This window comes from Artemia sp. Qi Xiang Cuo, chromosome 2 (assembly GCF_049724085.1).
Source record: "Artemia sp. Qi Xiang Cuo chromosome 2, ASM4972408v1, whole genome shotgun sequence".
In the NCBI taxonomy this organism is placed as follows: Eukaryota; Metazoa; Arthropoda; class Branchiopoda; order Anostraca; family Artemiidae; genus Artemia; species Artemia sp. Qi Xiang Cuo.
The window spans coordinates 71,176,204-71,191,967 of NC_142795.1; the positions used below are offsets into that span (position 1 = coordinate 71,176,204).

General features: G+C 34.8%; 1 protein-coding gene across 1 annotated transcript in view; it reads right to left on the bottom strand.

Moving 5' to 3' along the window:
- Nucleotides 1-15,764, bottom strand: part of pod1 (coronin) — a 78,731-nt gene that overhangs the window by 25,751 nt on the left and 37,216 nt on the right. Inside the window, exons 9-13 of the mRNA XM_089107647.1 lie at nt 14,518-14,676; nt 8,329-8,542; nt 6,863-6,903; nt 5,654-5,921; nt 3,419-3,657 (exon numbers count right to left, since the gene is read on the bottom strand). Of these exons, the coding sequence (XP_088963773.1) occupies nt 3,419-3,657; nt 5,654-5,921; nt 6,863-6,903; nt 8,329-8,542; nt 14,518-14,676 (921 nt within the window). The remainder of the gene's footprint in view (nt 1-3,418; nt 3,658-5,653; nt 5,922-6,862; nt 6,904-8,328; nt 8,543-14,517; nt 14,677-15,764) is intronic.

Below are 15,764 nucleotides of genomic sequence, written 5' to 3' on the forward strand. Positions count from 1 at the left end.
TTGTGGTGTAAGAAATGTCCTTCTAATTTTACAATTAATATCAGTTGCTATGAATTCGGCTTAAGCCAATGCCCTTTTCAGGGCATTGAACCCACTAAAGTTATCTTCCTAAACTTTCCCTGTCGCAAGAGGAACCTGTTCCTTAGAATATCTTAATTTTAAAATAGTAACCCGTTTTTAGAATTTCTAGAATTAGTTACGCTGTTTGAGAAAAAAGGGAAGATATCTTTTATATAGCGGGGGACTGACTATAGAAGTCAGTGGGTGTTTTGGCTTTGCTCAAGCTTGTTATGCATGTAAGTCTAATATGTTCCTTGCTCTTTCTTAATTTTTTTATGTTAAAATCTTAGTAAATGGATGTATATATATATATCCCATTCTTCAATATTATTATTAAATTCCTTTAAGCAGGAACATATTAGTCTTAATATACTAGTTATTATGCGTGCTTTCCTTAAATAATAATAAACTTACTTCAAGCAATTATAGAACAAGAATTGATCTTCGATTATGAATCATAATTATTGAAAATTGAATTATTATGAAATAACTATTAATTAAAAATTTCTCTTCTTCAATAATAAAATCATAGTTTTTCTTATACCTGTGTTGTCTTTTATATTTATTTTCTATGGTGAGAATTTTATCAAGATATCTCTCTCACTTGGTACATTTTTTCTATTGAGGCTTAATTAGGGGTACTCGGGTCTCATGGCTGAGTTGGGCATGGAGTCATCACCATGACAAGACCCTCCCCCTTTTACAGTGGACAATAGACTTTTCTTCCAGATGGACACTATTTAGGGGAGGGCTCACAAGGCCTGCCTCCTCCCTCCCCAAAGATTGAAAAATACGTAAAAGATGTATTAAACTGAAATTGGAGGGAAAAATACAGGCTCTTCAATAAGGAGTAAACCAAAGTACTCGGGCTATACCTATGTGCATATTTTATTGGTTTCTCACAATTCCATACTTAAGTAAAATAACTAAGCATCTGAATCACTCAAGCAAGAATTTTGAAAAAAAAGAATTCCAAAACTGCACCCAGGGGCTTTGATGAACCGAAATGCAGCTTCATCCATTTTTTGGCGAAATGTTCTACGTATTTGGAACATTTATCCGAGTTATACAAGTATCTCCTTGTGAAAACATGTAGCGTAAGTCGTAACGGAATGCAGAAGATTCAGCAATTTAAAATTTAAGTTTTGTCGGGCACATACTTAGTAAATAAAACTCAACATATGGAACAGATGGTTACAGAAAATTGAACTACTCACACCTTCCATCCCAAGACAGTCTCTTCTGTTAGCTCTCCTGATAAGAACTTAGAGACTCCCCTATCCTTCAGGGGCCCAATAGGGGGATTGGCATACCTTTTTTGGGTATTTTCGCTGAGAAAAAATCGAACAAGATTCCCCCCCCCCTAGAATTAGCAAAATACAGTATTTGTATATTCATTAAAAAAATCCTTGCTCCTCACCCTACATTTTAGTGAACTGGCACCCCTACCATCCTTCCATATCACTCTAGGCACTAACTCGTCCTTCCCACCAAGTTTAGTCAAAATTTGACAATCTTTCTGGTAGATGTCCTGATGACACGACTTTGGGGGTTTGATCACACATACTAATGTCTACTGCCATTTACAGTGAAAATGTTGATCAAGATCAATTGGTTGCATTAGCCACTTCGTTAGGTGGTTCTTGGTAGGCTGCTAATACCTTTGGTTGTGTTTTATTCTAGCGTCAATAGGCACAGCTGAGTCTGATTCCATTCAAGAGTAGAGTGTAGGTGATAAATTTTATCTGATAGCTACGATTGTTTGGCGCTGAAAGGTAGATAGTGATCTTTAATTGACTTTCGATTACAAGTAGCTTGTAAAATCCTTTAATTTCTCCAGTCATGAGGGGATCCTAGCCATCCGATCGGAGGCCGCCTTAGGTTTAGTATACAGGAGAAAGAGAAATGAGGCACTACCCCACCCCCTATAGCAAAAACATAGAGAGGGGGTTTTATATTATATGTAAGGAACACTATTTTATGACTTAAAATTGGTGCTTGGAATGTTACGACTCTGAAAAATAGCGTCAGACTGACTGGACGGGTTTTTGTTATTTAGATATTCCTCAATTTTTGGAGAGATATTTAACAGTAGTAGACTAGAAATGTCTGGGAGGTGTATATTTAGTTCTTTATATAGACAAGACAGTTTTTATAGACAAGCTGTAGACATTATGATAAGTTGGAGAACTAGATGCATTCTAAATATAGAAGAAGATACTCAACAGGTAAATGGTGGCAGAACTTCAAATAACTTATGATCCCAATGAGCCAATCAATGCAGATAAGAAAGGGGTTGGGGATTAATATGTACGAGTTTCAAGAAGCAGTGTTAAAAGTTTCTAATAGAAATATACTTTCTGGGCTAGGTTACAACCCGGGTAGGAACAAATTGGAGTAGGCTGTACTTTTCTTTAGAACCTTTTGAGGAAAGGTAAAGAAAACTTAAGTCTTACCATTAGTCAAGTGATTACCAATACGGTTTTCACATATAGGCTGTTACACAAATTAACGTGAATTTCTCATAATGGAAATCTTACAGATTATATATTAGTTAATCAGGGATCGACTTTTTAACGAGACAAAAATGTTTGTGATGTTTAAAACTTTACTTTGCATAATGCCCCACTGCCATCAATCTTTTCTGAAGAATTTAAATGTTATAATGTTGACGCCTCATGTCCAAACAGGTATCATAAAGTGGAGAAATAATCGGGGGGGGGGTCAACATGGGGGGTGGAATACCAGATACTCACGTAACAGCGCGGATATCTTTAAGTTTTTGGTCAGGGGTCTTTTTACGGAGCTGAACTGGAAGGTTCTGAGCCCAGGACAACTTTTCATCATCTTGAAGTTAATTCAATTAGAAGAGATATTGCATCCAACTTCTTTAGATATTCTCTCCTCCACTGACTATAGCTAACTCCAGCAACTATAGCTAAGTCAGTGTTTAACTACTAGCTCGGCAACATAATCCTGATCAATGATAAGGGGAAAAATTTTTTTTTGCGGCTACGTTCAAAATCTCAGTGAGTACATTTTGAAAAAGAGCTGCACAAAAGAGCCTAAGAACCTTTATCTTACGAGTCTTCTGTATATTAAATATATTTAATTTCAATTATTATCCAAAGTTCAAGGACAATGAAGAACGAAGTTACTATCCTGGTTAGATTTACTTTTAAATCGTAGAGTTAGTTTCGGTAATTTTAGGGTAATTTTGTTTTTCAGTAAGCAAGTACCTAGACTTAGCTTTGCTTCAAAAGCGTAAAGGTAATTTTGGTCGTTCTAGGGCAATTTTGATTGTAAGTAAGCTAACACCTAGACTTAGATTTACGCTAAAAGTAAAGGGTTTGTATACCTGATCACCGTGACTATTAATCACTATTTTGGGTTCTGTGGGTAATTTAAAATCCCAAATCCGAATTCGATGGTCGGAAGTAACTGCAGCGACAACATCTTTGGCTAATGGATGAAATTTGACTAGAGAGATTTTTCCGGCACTAGAATGGCTTTCTATAATTAAATCTGGCATGTTTGAAGAATCAGTTAAACCCATTTCTGGAATGCTCCAAATTCTTAGTCGACTATCTTCACACGCTGAAAGAAAAAGAGGTGAAAAGGCAAACAAAGAAAGCAAGAAATAAAAAACTGCTTCGACTCAGGTTATATATAAAGCACTTAGTGCTCGCGTGCACGTGTTATGTGTGCCAGTAACTTGAATACGCATGCCCAGTTTGGGGACCACAAGTGCATAATGTAGACTACCTAAACGATGAAATTAAAAACAGTACAAAAAACTACTACTAATAACTCACTGCAGCAACAATCTACCTGAGGCAAAAAAGGGCTTTAAAAATCATCCTAGGAACCAAGTATGTCACTTACGAATCTGCCATAGCAGTTTTACGAATTCCAACACTTAAAGAACTCAGGAGCCATCTAATGTGTGAGTTTGGACACTCCGTGCTCTTGAGTGATAAACACCATTCCCTACAACCACCCACCTCTACAGTCAACAGAAATGCACGCCACAGTAACAAGCTTGAATCAGTGTACTGCAGTACAAATCGGTTCAATAGCTCATTCGTTCCTTCTTTTTTTAAAAGTTTGATAAATCGTACTTAGTTTTTATTACGTTGTTAAAGGTAGCGTAAAATAATTGCAACACTAGCCATAACTGCAATAGCTATTTTTATTAAATGAATCTTGATTCTTAAAATTTATATACGATGCCTCTGTTTTAAATATGCTGTTTTCATAATTTAAAAGCCCTATCTCGAGGGCTGCAAATATAATATCACCCCTAGAAACAAATCGTTTGGATCTTTCGACCAATCCAATCGAAACAGTCGTCTAAAAGTTTGATACAATGCCATGTGGGGCTGTGGGGGCCTATAGGGCGTGGAAGGGGTCGTAGTCGGTCCAGTGATCAATTTCGACCCTGACTTAAAAAGGACACTAAAACTTTAAATTTCTGGTCAAATGAGCCTTCCCGAAATTTCTACGATCAACCGATTTCTACGATGAAACCAGAAAAACAAAAGAATACACGTGATACATTACTCTTTAATAAGTCAACGCCATTACCTTGAATAAAGCTATTACAATAACTAAAACAAACTAAAAATGACCACATTACTCAGCTGCAGAATGAAGCTACTCTTGGAGCTTCCAGATATTATTTTGCTTACCTGTGAGATAATGAAAATGTCAGTTTTAAGGAACAACAATTTGTTTGTTTTTGTAGATTCTCAAAAAGTGGAGGAATATCCTGACAGTTAACTAGAACCTCATCCAGGAGCTGACGCATAAACCCGAGTATAGATACGAACTGAGTACAAAGAGTCGTCCATATTCCTGTGATACTACATCTCCATCTGGACATACTAGGAGCACATCTTCTCACCTCCGACGTAGGCTACTCAATCACATTTCCTTTTCTTCTCTTATAAATTTTCTAAATGGTAAGTAGCCCTAACGGTTTTGAAACTTTTCATGATTCTCCAAAAGGAAAGATCTTTCTCCGTAGGGACGGATCATTTCAGTTTTTAACGTGAGCCTCTTCCCAAACTGGCAAACAAACCTCTCTGTTCGCATGAACTGATACATAGTTAACATTATTACTGTGACATTGTATCTCCACCTTGACGCACATGGGCATATTTTATTTTTTACTCCAAACGTACTTGATAACATATTTGTTGTTCCCTTGTAAATTTTTCTAGATGGCAGATATGTCCAACATTTTGGGTCTAATTATATGTTGGCATACTTAATGTAATTATTTTATAATTTTCAATAGTTTATTCTAAAAAATTTCAAATCTAAAATAACCAAGTATTATAATGAATATTAAACACAGTTTACACAACATAAATATGTTTTTTTAACGATATTGTTATTTTTTTAGACAGAGGGAATATTTATTTAAAACGAATAGAAAAAAATGGCTTGACCTTCTCCAAACTACAGAACAACCCATATATTAATTCAGAACATAGTTAAAAAAAATTTTAGTCAGTTTAATATTAAGTTTTCGCTTTACGTCTAGTTATTGTCTCATTAGACTGTAAGAATCAAATATAATCCTTACCGACAGCAATCCGAGAATCATCAAACGGATCCCAAGCTAAGTCCATAACTTTGTAACCTGAAACTAAGGCCGGAACAACACCACTGCCAATTTTGCCAGTGTTTTCAAGATCAAATATAGCTACTCTACCACCTGGCCCCGAAAGTGGAATGGCAATTCTTCGGGCGTTCACTTGAATACCATCACATTCAGCAGGCAAAGATTCGTCAATTCCTTTGATGTTTTTAATATGCTTTTCGCGTAGAACTTCACCTTTCAAATGCTTGTGCTTCGACGAAAGAGATAAAAATAACAAAATATTTCAGCATCTGTTGTTTACTTAAAAAATAGAACTTTTTCTATTTTAATGATATATAGTGTTAAATTAAACACTGCACAATTAAAAAATTAACGACTTCAAAAAGACAAATAAATTCAATTAATTGTTATCTATTCAAAAAGGTGCAAATGGTCTAAAGTAGAAAAAGAAAATGGAAGATGGAAGTAAAAGTGAAAAGGGGGGGGGGGGTTCTGATCCTTGAACAGAAGTACATTACGTCCTTCTGTTCTTCTTCTTCTTCTTCCAACATTTTGAAAAAGTACATTACAATTAATTTTTTCAAAATGAGACGTTGTTTTCAATTGAATTTTGATGGGAGGGGTGGGAGAGGGAACCGATCTTAAAAATAAAAAAAAGCTTTAAATTAAAACCAGTGCCAAAGCTAAGAAGTACTCTTTGCTTGTGCCACTGTAACAGCCGCGATGTAGAAAACCCTTGCTGGTTGCCCGTGAACGGCAAGCAAAATAGAGACAATATTGAAAACTTGACAGGAAGAAAAGAAGCATAAAAATCGCTTTAAATAAAGTAATTTAGTTTCTAGTAATACGAAATTTATTGTTTATCTTTTTTCAATTTTGTTGAGTAAATTTGTCAGGTAAAGAGCATAACTTTATGACCAAGATTCTTGTAAAGATCTCGGCTATAGATATTAAACGTGGACTTTACAAGGAGCTTTCTATATAATTCTCCTGCGTTTAATCTTTTTTAAAAGTTACTCAGATGCTAAGAATATAATAACATCAGCATAAATTCCGTAAGAGGAGAGAAATGCCCCCAAAAAGGGGATCAATCTTGATGAAAATTAAACCATTAATCAAATTTCAATAAACCAATTCAACCTGTTCGAAAATACTATAGTGGTGGTTTCAAGCCCTTATTTAGATGAATACGTAATTTTTTATTGAAGAAATATTATATGGACAGGTTCCTTCTTATTGCAAAAATCATTGATTAGAAATAAAACACTGCATTCATATGGTAACCCGACTTCCTCCCCTTTCTATATGAAAATAAATCAAAATTATAACCTGAAAAGTCATTTGGGGCATTTCTGTCCTAACCTCCTAATTTTGTTAAGAGTTGCAGATTTGTAGGGATGGCTTTCATTTCCGAAGCATTGTTATGCAAAAGATACACTTCTAAATAAAGGGTAGGAGGTTGAGAGGCGGCAGTCTTCCTCGCTTAGGATAACCCTGAATGATGTTAAACGGACATAAATTAAATTAAAACGAGGTTCTTGCTCAAAAAAGCAAACGTTAAAATTTGAAACATACAGACTTAATCTCTATGTATAAGAAGCTACCATCTCTTCATTCTCTCTCCTATTTACGTTAAGAATTAGTATTAAGAGCGGATAGGGGGGGGGGGAGTGGGACATGTACAGGATGATCCTGTTTTATGTTTTTTTTGTTGTTGTTGATGTAGTGTTTGTTGATGTTACTAACTACAACTCTATTAAGTAATGAGTACAGGAAGATAAGTCTGCGAACCAAGATTAGAATATTGTAAGCTAAAGTGATGACAGTGGCAAAGTGTGGTCCTCAAAGGTTAGCGCTTCAAAAGACGGAGGAGGATTTATTAGATGTTTTCCAGAGGAATTGTCTGTGGATTGTTTTGGGTATTCGTCTGACTGACCGTATTTCAAACAGTAGGTTGTATGAAAAATGTCGTTCTATCCTGCTTTCTAGGGCAATACTGAGAGAAAGGTTGAGATACACAGGACACGTTCTGTGGATAAAAATGACATATTGCCAAAGTTCGTCATTTTCAGCCGACCATCTAGGGCTAAACCAAAATCAGGTCGTCCGGAAGGTGTAAAGAGAGATGCTTTAAACAGAATAGGATGGAGCTGGAGCGTGCGTAGCTGTGATGGCCTCTTTGCGCAGGCGGTTTGGTGCTGCAGCGATCTGTTAGTAGCACTATTTGCATGTACTTACAAACACACACAAACCGTTGATTTTTGAATTAAAATCAAATTGGTGGAAGTGATGAAAGACTTGAGAGCCATGGCTAATTGGAGTATAGCCAAAATAGATAGTCTCAGTGAGAGGCAAGTCTGGCATAACACGTTCTCAGAATTGAATAAAAATGATGTCATTTTACCTGTTGATAGATAGTCTATCATCCATCCTAGGGCAGAACTAAGGTAGATAGGCATGGAATAAGGCTAATTCCAATGAGCTTTGCCTTACTGGAATTGCAATTGAGATGACTGAGATTTTTTGGGTTGACTCATGACAGACAATATATATATATATATATATATATATATATATATATATATATATATATATATATATATATATATATATATATATATATATATATATAATAAAAAATATGTATAAAAACTTACCAAACTTCCTTTGATCTTTCGAGTAAGTGTCATTGTTCGAAGACAAGCTATCTGATCGTTTTCGAAGACTATCAGACCTTCGTAACATGGGTACCGCATCTTTTTTATATTCAAAGGGGCCACTTGCTCGAAGTGAAAACGTTCTCTTGATAGATGGCACTCGTGGCTGGGGTACCGGAGCGGCATCAAGGGATGATCGTGGAGCTGACCAAATCTAGAAATGAAACGAATCAAATACTTTCATCTTCTCGCGCCATTTCTACATGTAGAAGCAAACACACTGAATACGCTCAACCAGATACAAACAACCATATATATAGAAGGTGTCTCACGTAGTTTTCGGTCATTCATTAACAATTTAAAGAATGATCTTGACAGTGTTAAACTCAATTTAAACATACCCAATAGCAGTTTCATGCTATTCTCCTTTAAAAAAAATATAAACCCTATAAATAATGACCTTTAAATACCAAATTTAAACACAGTTAAACTGTTTGGTGTGCAATTGGACAATGACCTTAAATGGAACTCCCACATTTCCCACTTATTTAAATCTGGTAGTTTTCTCCTTAAATCTTTCTCCATTCTCAAACGGTTCTCCATATCAATCCAGAACCTTAAAATAATTTATTGTTCTCATATAAGACCCTGTCTTGAATATGCTTGCCCTATCTGGTACCCTGGAATGATCAAAGATCAATGTTCTAAAATTGAAAGTATTCAAAAAAGAGCAATAAAAATTATACTGGGGACGTCCTATACTACATACGATGAAAGTTTAGCTTGACTTGAACTTACTAAATTGGAATCACGACATCACATCCTTACTCTGAACTTTGGTCACAAGTGCCTTAGTTCTGACTATCATCGACGCTTCGTACCTTTTTGTAACCTATTTTGTTTCCCATTTTAATAATTGATTTAACTTTTGTTTTATCTATATCCCCTAACACCTGTTTATCATTGTAATTGTTCTGACATGCTTATGCTAGCTTTTGTGCTATTTTAGCCAATAAATCGTTCAAAAATTAAAAATTTCAAAAAAGAACCATCTCTAAATGAGATATGTGGAATTCCAAAGGTTTCACTGGTGTCAAACGGAATTTTTTCGGAAAATTACTATCGAAAGTCCTTTGAACCCTGCTAAATATATATATATATATAAAAAAAAACAAAAAACATCGAACACGCACCTTACAAGCAAAAAGGTCCAAAAAGATATGCATTAATTAAAAAAACCGGTCAGTGAAAAAAAAGAAACTTAGTCAAAGCTCTTAAGGATTTTTCGACAACAGTGCCCACCCATCCCACCTTCAGAGAGAAACGAGGGGTGATTCAAAATGAAACCCTCTATAAAGTATTACTCTTTAAACATCTCACGACGAAAAGAAGCGAGCTAGTTAATTAGCTATCTATTTCCCCTAATTTGAAGTTTCCTGAAGCTGATATTGGTAATTTTGAAGAAAACACAACTACTCCCTCAAGAGTAAACATGGTCCGTAGATATATAAGATAAGCATTAGGATTTATCTAAAGAAAAAAAAAAAAAAAAAACTTGCAAGGGCGGAAGTTAAAATCACGACTTCCAACCAACAAGGCAGACACACCGCATATATTTTTCAAAATATTAATATATATTTTTTTGCAATTTTTGCTTTCTCGGTAAATCTTTGCTATATATTAAGTTTATTTCCATCTGTTAGAGATAAAATAATAGGAGGATTGGAGAGGCTTGAAAATGTTGGCTAAACAAATATGCGTCATTCGTTTGCGATCCTCCCCATTCCAGGAAAAACCCTGCAATACCCTCCCCTGGAATTGACCCAGTGTGCAACTATGAAGAGTGGACTCCATCCATTAATACCCTTTAATGAGCGCTTTGAATACATTCTTCCTAATAAAATTTACTTCTTCTTTTTTTTACAAAGGAACATTTTAACACTATTTATTAAAAAAGATCGAAATTGGGCAACCAGAAAACTTCAAGAACCATCAGGATAAACGCCTTAGAAACACAAGGACGGGAAACAAAAGCGCATTCATGATTTTTTCGCAGGGGGGGGGGGGGTTAACAAATAAAACTGAAAAATATCAAAAATTTGTTTAAATACATTTTTGTTACATTTTTACGAGTCGAGAAAATATATCGGGGAGGGGAGGGAGGGCGTTAAACTCCTTATTCCCTCCCCCCGGATGCGGCCTTGACGGGACGAATAACGAAACAACTTCTGGCTATTTTTTAAATTAGTGTTCAGATTTTTACTGCAGTGCATTTTGGAGTACTGGTAAGAGTGTTGTCTCGAAGGACTTTAAAATCAGACATTTAAACTTCTTATACTTACTTCTTCATATGCAAGGATTAGTTTTTCTTCGTTTCAATTTTTTCTCATTTTTTCTTTCGCCATTTCTTTGGGTTGACAAACTATTTATTTACCAGACCTTTTCATCTTTAGAATCAAGCATAGGTCAAACGGTACTAGACCTTTTCAAATACAAAGTAGTCCAGCAGAGGAATTTAAACGTTCCATAGTTTTGAACATTAGCTTTAGGATGTCAACTAAATAAAAAAAAATCAACTGAAAGCAAGGAGCAACATTTCAATCTTAAAACGAAAGAAAAATATAGCGTATATGAGGGGCTTGTCCCCTACTCAATTTCTCGCTCTTCAAGCTAAAGTTTTTAGATACTTTAAAAAAAAAGCTTCTTATCGTTCTAATACCTTTGTGTTTTAGGAGTCGTTCTTGAAAAATTGGGACAAAAGATCAAACTTTAGCGTATAGAGGGAGGTATTGATGAGGAGGCAACCCCCCTCATATACGTTATAATTTCTGTTCGTTTTAATGTTGCTCCTTACTCGGGTCCAAAAACTTGTTTTTTATATTTAGTTCTGATCGTTTTTTTTTAAATAACACCGGGAAATCCAGCTCCCCCTCCACGGAAAAATCCTCTAGACAATTCAATCCCGGTGAAAATTTACCTCGAACAATTATCATTAACATCTCAACATGTTAAATTGAGTTGACAAAGAGAAAGTAAGACAAATACAAAGAATTTCGTATAGGAAATCTGAGAAATTCCCCCAGTGTCCCATTCCCCCTGAAAAGTTCACCTCCCGGAAACTTCCATCCCCCTGTGAAACTATCCCCGCAGACAATTCACCCTGCTCCCTACCCGAAAAATGTATGCATACTTTCCAATAACAAATACTATGCGTAAACAAAAGGCAAATTTTATAGCTTAAAGACCTTTTCCCAGGGGCTGTGGGGGGTCATATTATTTCCAAAGGGACCATTCAACTATGTTGAACAATATGGCTATCTTAAAATTTTGACTGAACGACTTTGACGAAAAAAGGGGAGTGGAAGGGGGACTAGCTACCTTCCAATCTTTTCGGTTACTTGAAAAGAACACTAGAACTTTTAATTTCAATTTAAATGAGCCCTCTCCTGATATTTTAGGACCAATGGTTCGATAAGATCAACTTTGGAAAAAAAATAATAAATACGCATCCGTAATCTTCTTTTGGCAAAAAATTTAAAATTCCACATTTTTGAAGATGCGATCTTGAAAAATAGCGCTCTCTGATACACTGAATCTGATGGTCTGATTTTCATTAAGACTCCTTGACTTTTAGTTGATGTTTCCCCCTTTGTTCAAAAACCAGACAAACTTTTCTCAAGCATGTAGCCTTTGATCGATAAAACTATACTTAATGAGCCTTATATATTTGGAATCAGCGTAGTAAGCCAATTCTTTTGACGCATCTATTGATATCAAAATTTAGTTTGTTAGAGTTTCGGTTACTATTGAGCCGCGTCACTCCTTACTTACAGGTCGTTACCACGACCTGTTTAATTGAATAGTTGTTTGATAAGTTGTAGCTTCTCTATATTTTCCCTTAGTATCTGTATATTTGGTCTAAAATAGAAAGTGTTAAATTTCCACAATATGTTCAGATTAGGATTTTCCCATAGGGGCCAAAAGTTTCAGAATAAAAAACAAAATATTTGAACTTTCGTATTTATTAGTAGTCCAAAGAATTTCTTTTTGGATGTATACAATAAATAAATAGGTTTTATTAATTGTACCATAACCACTTAAAGAAAGATTCGCCACGGTGAACCCATGTATATTTTCTGGACATTTCCAAGAATTTTTTATACCACAAACTGTTTTCGAAGTCAATAACGGTTACAAATTCAGAATGAAAAAAAAAATCTCTTCCAATTATTAGAAAAAAAAAACTACATTAATTTAGCAAAAAATCGTGATTTTGCAGTCAATTGAAGAAACATTCCAATTAAACCTACATATTTCTAAATTCATTGATTTTTTTTCTTTCAAACGTAAATAAATACCTAAAAAAATTATTATAAAATTGGGGTTAGAAACCCAGTTTTTTAATATCTTCCAACACTAAAAAAAGAAGAGCTTTCATTGCACAACCCTAAATGTTTTAATACCCTAGAATCCATTCTGATAATCAACTGATTCTACATAATGATTAGGTTTCTTGTATATTTTCTGCCATTTAGCCGATTAAACAATTGAAACATCTTTGAAGGTTCTTTTCACAATTTTTATAAGTGTTTTTCTATATTGTTCAACTGAGTGCAGTAAGTAATCTTTCTGCGTCCAAAGGCCTTTTCGTATTTCGCTTTTGGCCAAATTTGGGAAGGATCCTGACAAAAAAGAAGAAAAAAGAGGAGGGGCAACTTGGACTCAGACAGATGACCAGAATAAACTATTGTACAAAGCAAAGCAATGTACAACAAACTGACATCAAATTGTAAATGCTGCAAATACTCATGAAATGACTTGTAAGTCGCTAGATATGCTAAACACAGCTAAACATAACATGATTGTGACAAAAGATTGCCGTATAATAAAATATTATAGGTACAATATTCGAGTATAATAAAAATTTGGGTGTTGCCTTTAGACGAAACTTTGGGTCTCAGCTCTCTGAGATGCTTTATGCTTTAACATGCTTTAACATGTCCCGGGAAGATTTTTTTAACAAAAAAAAGCCTCTCGGTTATTTTTCTGTTCTTTTGTGTTCCAAGCAAAAGGTTTGCCTGGTTAGATTTCCCTTGGGGGGAGGGGGAGAGTTTCATTTCCCCCACATAGATTTTGAAAATACCTTTTTGAAAAATGCCTTTTGTCTGTTATTTCCAATTGGAAAAGAACGACGAATCTCCTCACCTAAATTTTCTTGAATTGATGCCGTTGAGGTGTAGAAGAAAGTTTCTCTGCATCGATTCTGACATTATGAATTTTCATTAAAGAAAAAAATCTTTTCTCGAATTTTTAAAATCTTTTTTAAACTTGCCTAAAGAAAGAAAAATTCTTTCTGATTTTAAAAATACTTATATTAACATCAGTGCTACCATAATATAACAATTGGCGCTAGATAATATCTTTTTAAAAGAAAAAGTTTCCCGATAAATGACGTTTGTGTCCACTGGCTGATATTACCCAGGGTTTCTCGGTTATATTTTTTTTAATTATATATATTTTTCGTTCATTTTGTCAAACGTCATACATAGCCAGTTTGGTCTTAGAATGTATTTACTGAAACAGTGAGAACTGACTTGACTCCCTTTTTCATTTTTGATCTTTTTTTGTTTGAGTACAATTTTACTCCTGCTCTATAGCAGGTATCTACGTCGGAAGTCAATCGCTCCTCATGAATTAAAAATAGAATTGTTGGCTAAAAGCTACAAAATTCTGTTGCAGGTTAAACCGAATATAGATATAGGACAGTACTGGGACAGATATGTGACAGTACTGGGACAGATATGGATACTATCTACAAAACAGTGAGGTATAGACATGTCCACCACAAGCAGTGCTTACAATAACTAGCTTATAATTACTGTTCCGATTTTCAAAAAGTAAATGTCTTGTGAAAGAGAAATGAACTGTGGAAGGAGTGTAAATATTGCCATTTAATTTGCTTTTTCTATATGCTTCTTCAAACTTTGAGACGGACGCACCAGGGTTCAGAATAGGGGAGAAGCTTGTTGCGTTTCCTAATAAACGAGGGCTGATTTGCATTTCGGTAAGCTCTTGGTGCATTGCATCATGGTGTATTTGGTGTGAAAAAGAAGCACGGCCTTGTTCTTTACTATACACACCAAAAAATTCTTGATATATACTCTTAAGAAAAAAAGAAGTAAAACTCACTCTTGGCTTGGGTTTGGGCATCAAATTCTCATTCTTTTGTTGAGATGATTTTACAGGTACTGACTCTTTACCATCAGTCATACTGGTTCCAGACGATACGACCCCGTTCTTCACTTCAAGTGGATCTCCTCTTCTTTGCATAAGGGAACCTCGAACCATCTACAATCAACACAGAAACAAAGCTTATAAGAGTGATCGTAAAAATCCATCAGGAAAAGCAAAATGTATCTAGTAGAAAATGACAGTGCGATAAAACAGAAAAGAAAATAATCTAATAAAGTTTATCACTGGAAAATAAGTCCAAAAAAGGGAAATAACTACTTCTTATTTTGAAACCTAATGTATATATATATATATGAATATAAATTCTGTGTTTTTTAGAAAGTTAAAACTAAAATAAACCAAATTGTTAGCAAACATCGGATAACATATCTATCGCCTTATTTTCCAAAAGAACACATTGTGCTGCTTTGCAAGAACATTTTGTTTGCACTAAATTAAAATTTAAAGGATATTTTCCAAAAAATTTTGATTCGAATATAGAAGAAGAAAAATCAATGGGTAGCTAAATATTACCAAATAGGAGATATGTCAGAAAAAAATTAACTGTCCATTTAAAATAAAAAATAAAACAAGAAACACAGAGACCAGATTAAAACTTCAATCACAAAATACTCAGTAATCTCATCGGTAATTGCTAATTAAGCGGAACACACTCAAGGATTACGCTTAGGTTAGATCTCAGAAAACCGGTTTAATAGTAACAAAGACAATGGTCAGTTTATCGCATGCAGGTTCATGTTATAAGGGGCCCCGTAGGGGGGGGGGGGGCGACTTTAAGTTAGGTTATATTAATTTAGATTATGTTAGGGGCGCTGTCCAAATACCTCGCCTCCACCCCTAATGGGCAAATATATAGCCCAAATTATATTATTACATAAAGTAAAGGTTATATGAAGGTTATGTTTCAATAAGATTAACGAAACTTCACTTCTTGGGTGTTTCGTTTAATTAAAAAGCACCATCCCATCCAATTGGTCTTCAATCACAATCTTCATAGAAATTATCACAAATAGCTCACTAATGGGACACCGCTACAGCCCAAATAACCTTCATTCCAAAGGCGTGGAAAATGTGTAAAAGACATTAAAGATTAAATTATAAAAATTACACTGAATTTAGGAGGTGACTACCCCCTGCATTCTTCCAAATTAAGTTATGGACAAAAATTTCACGTAAATATGTTT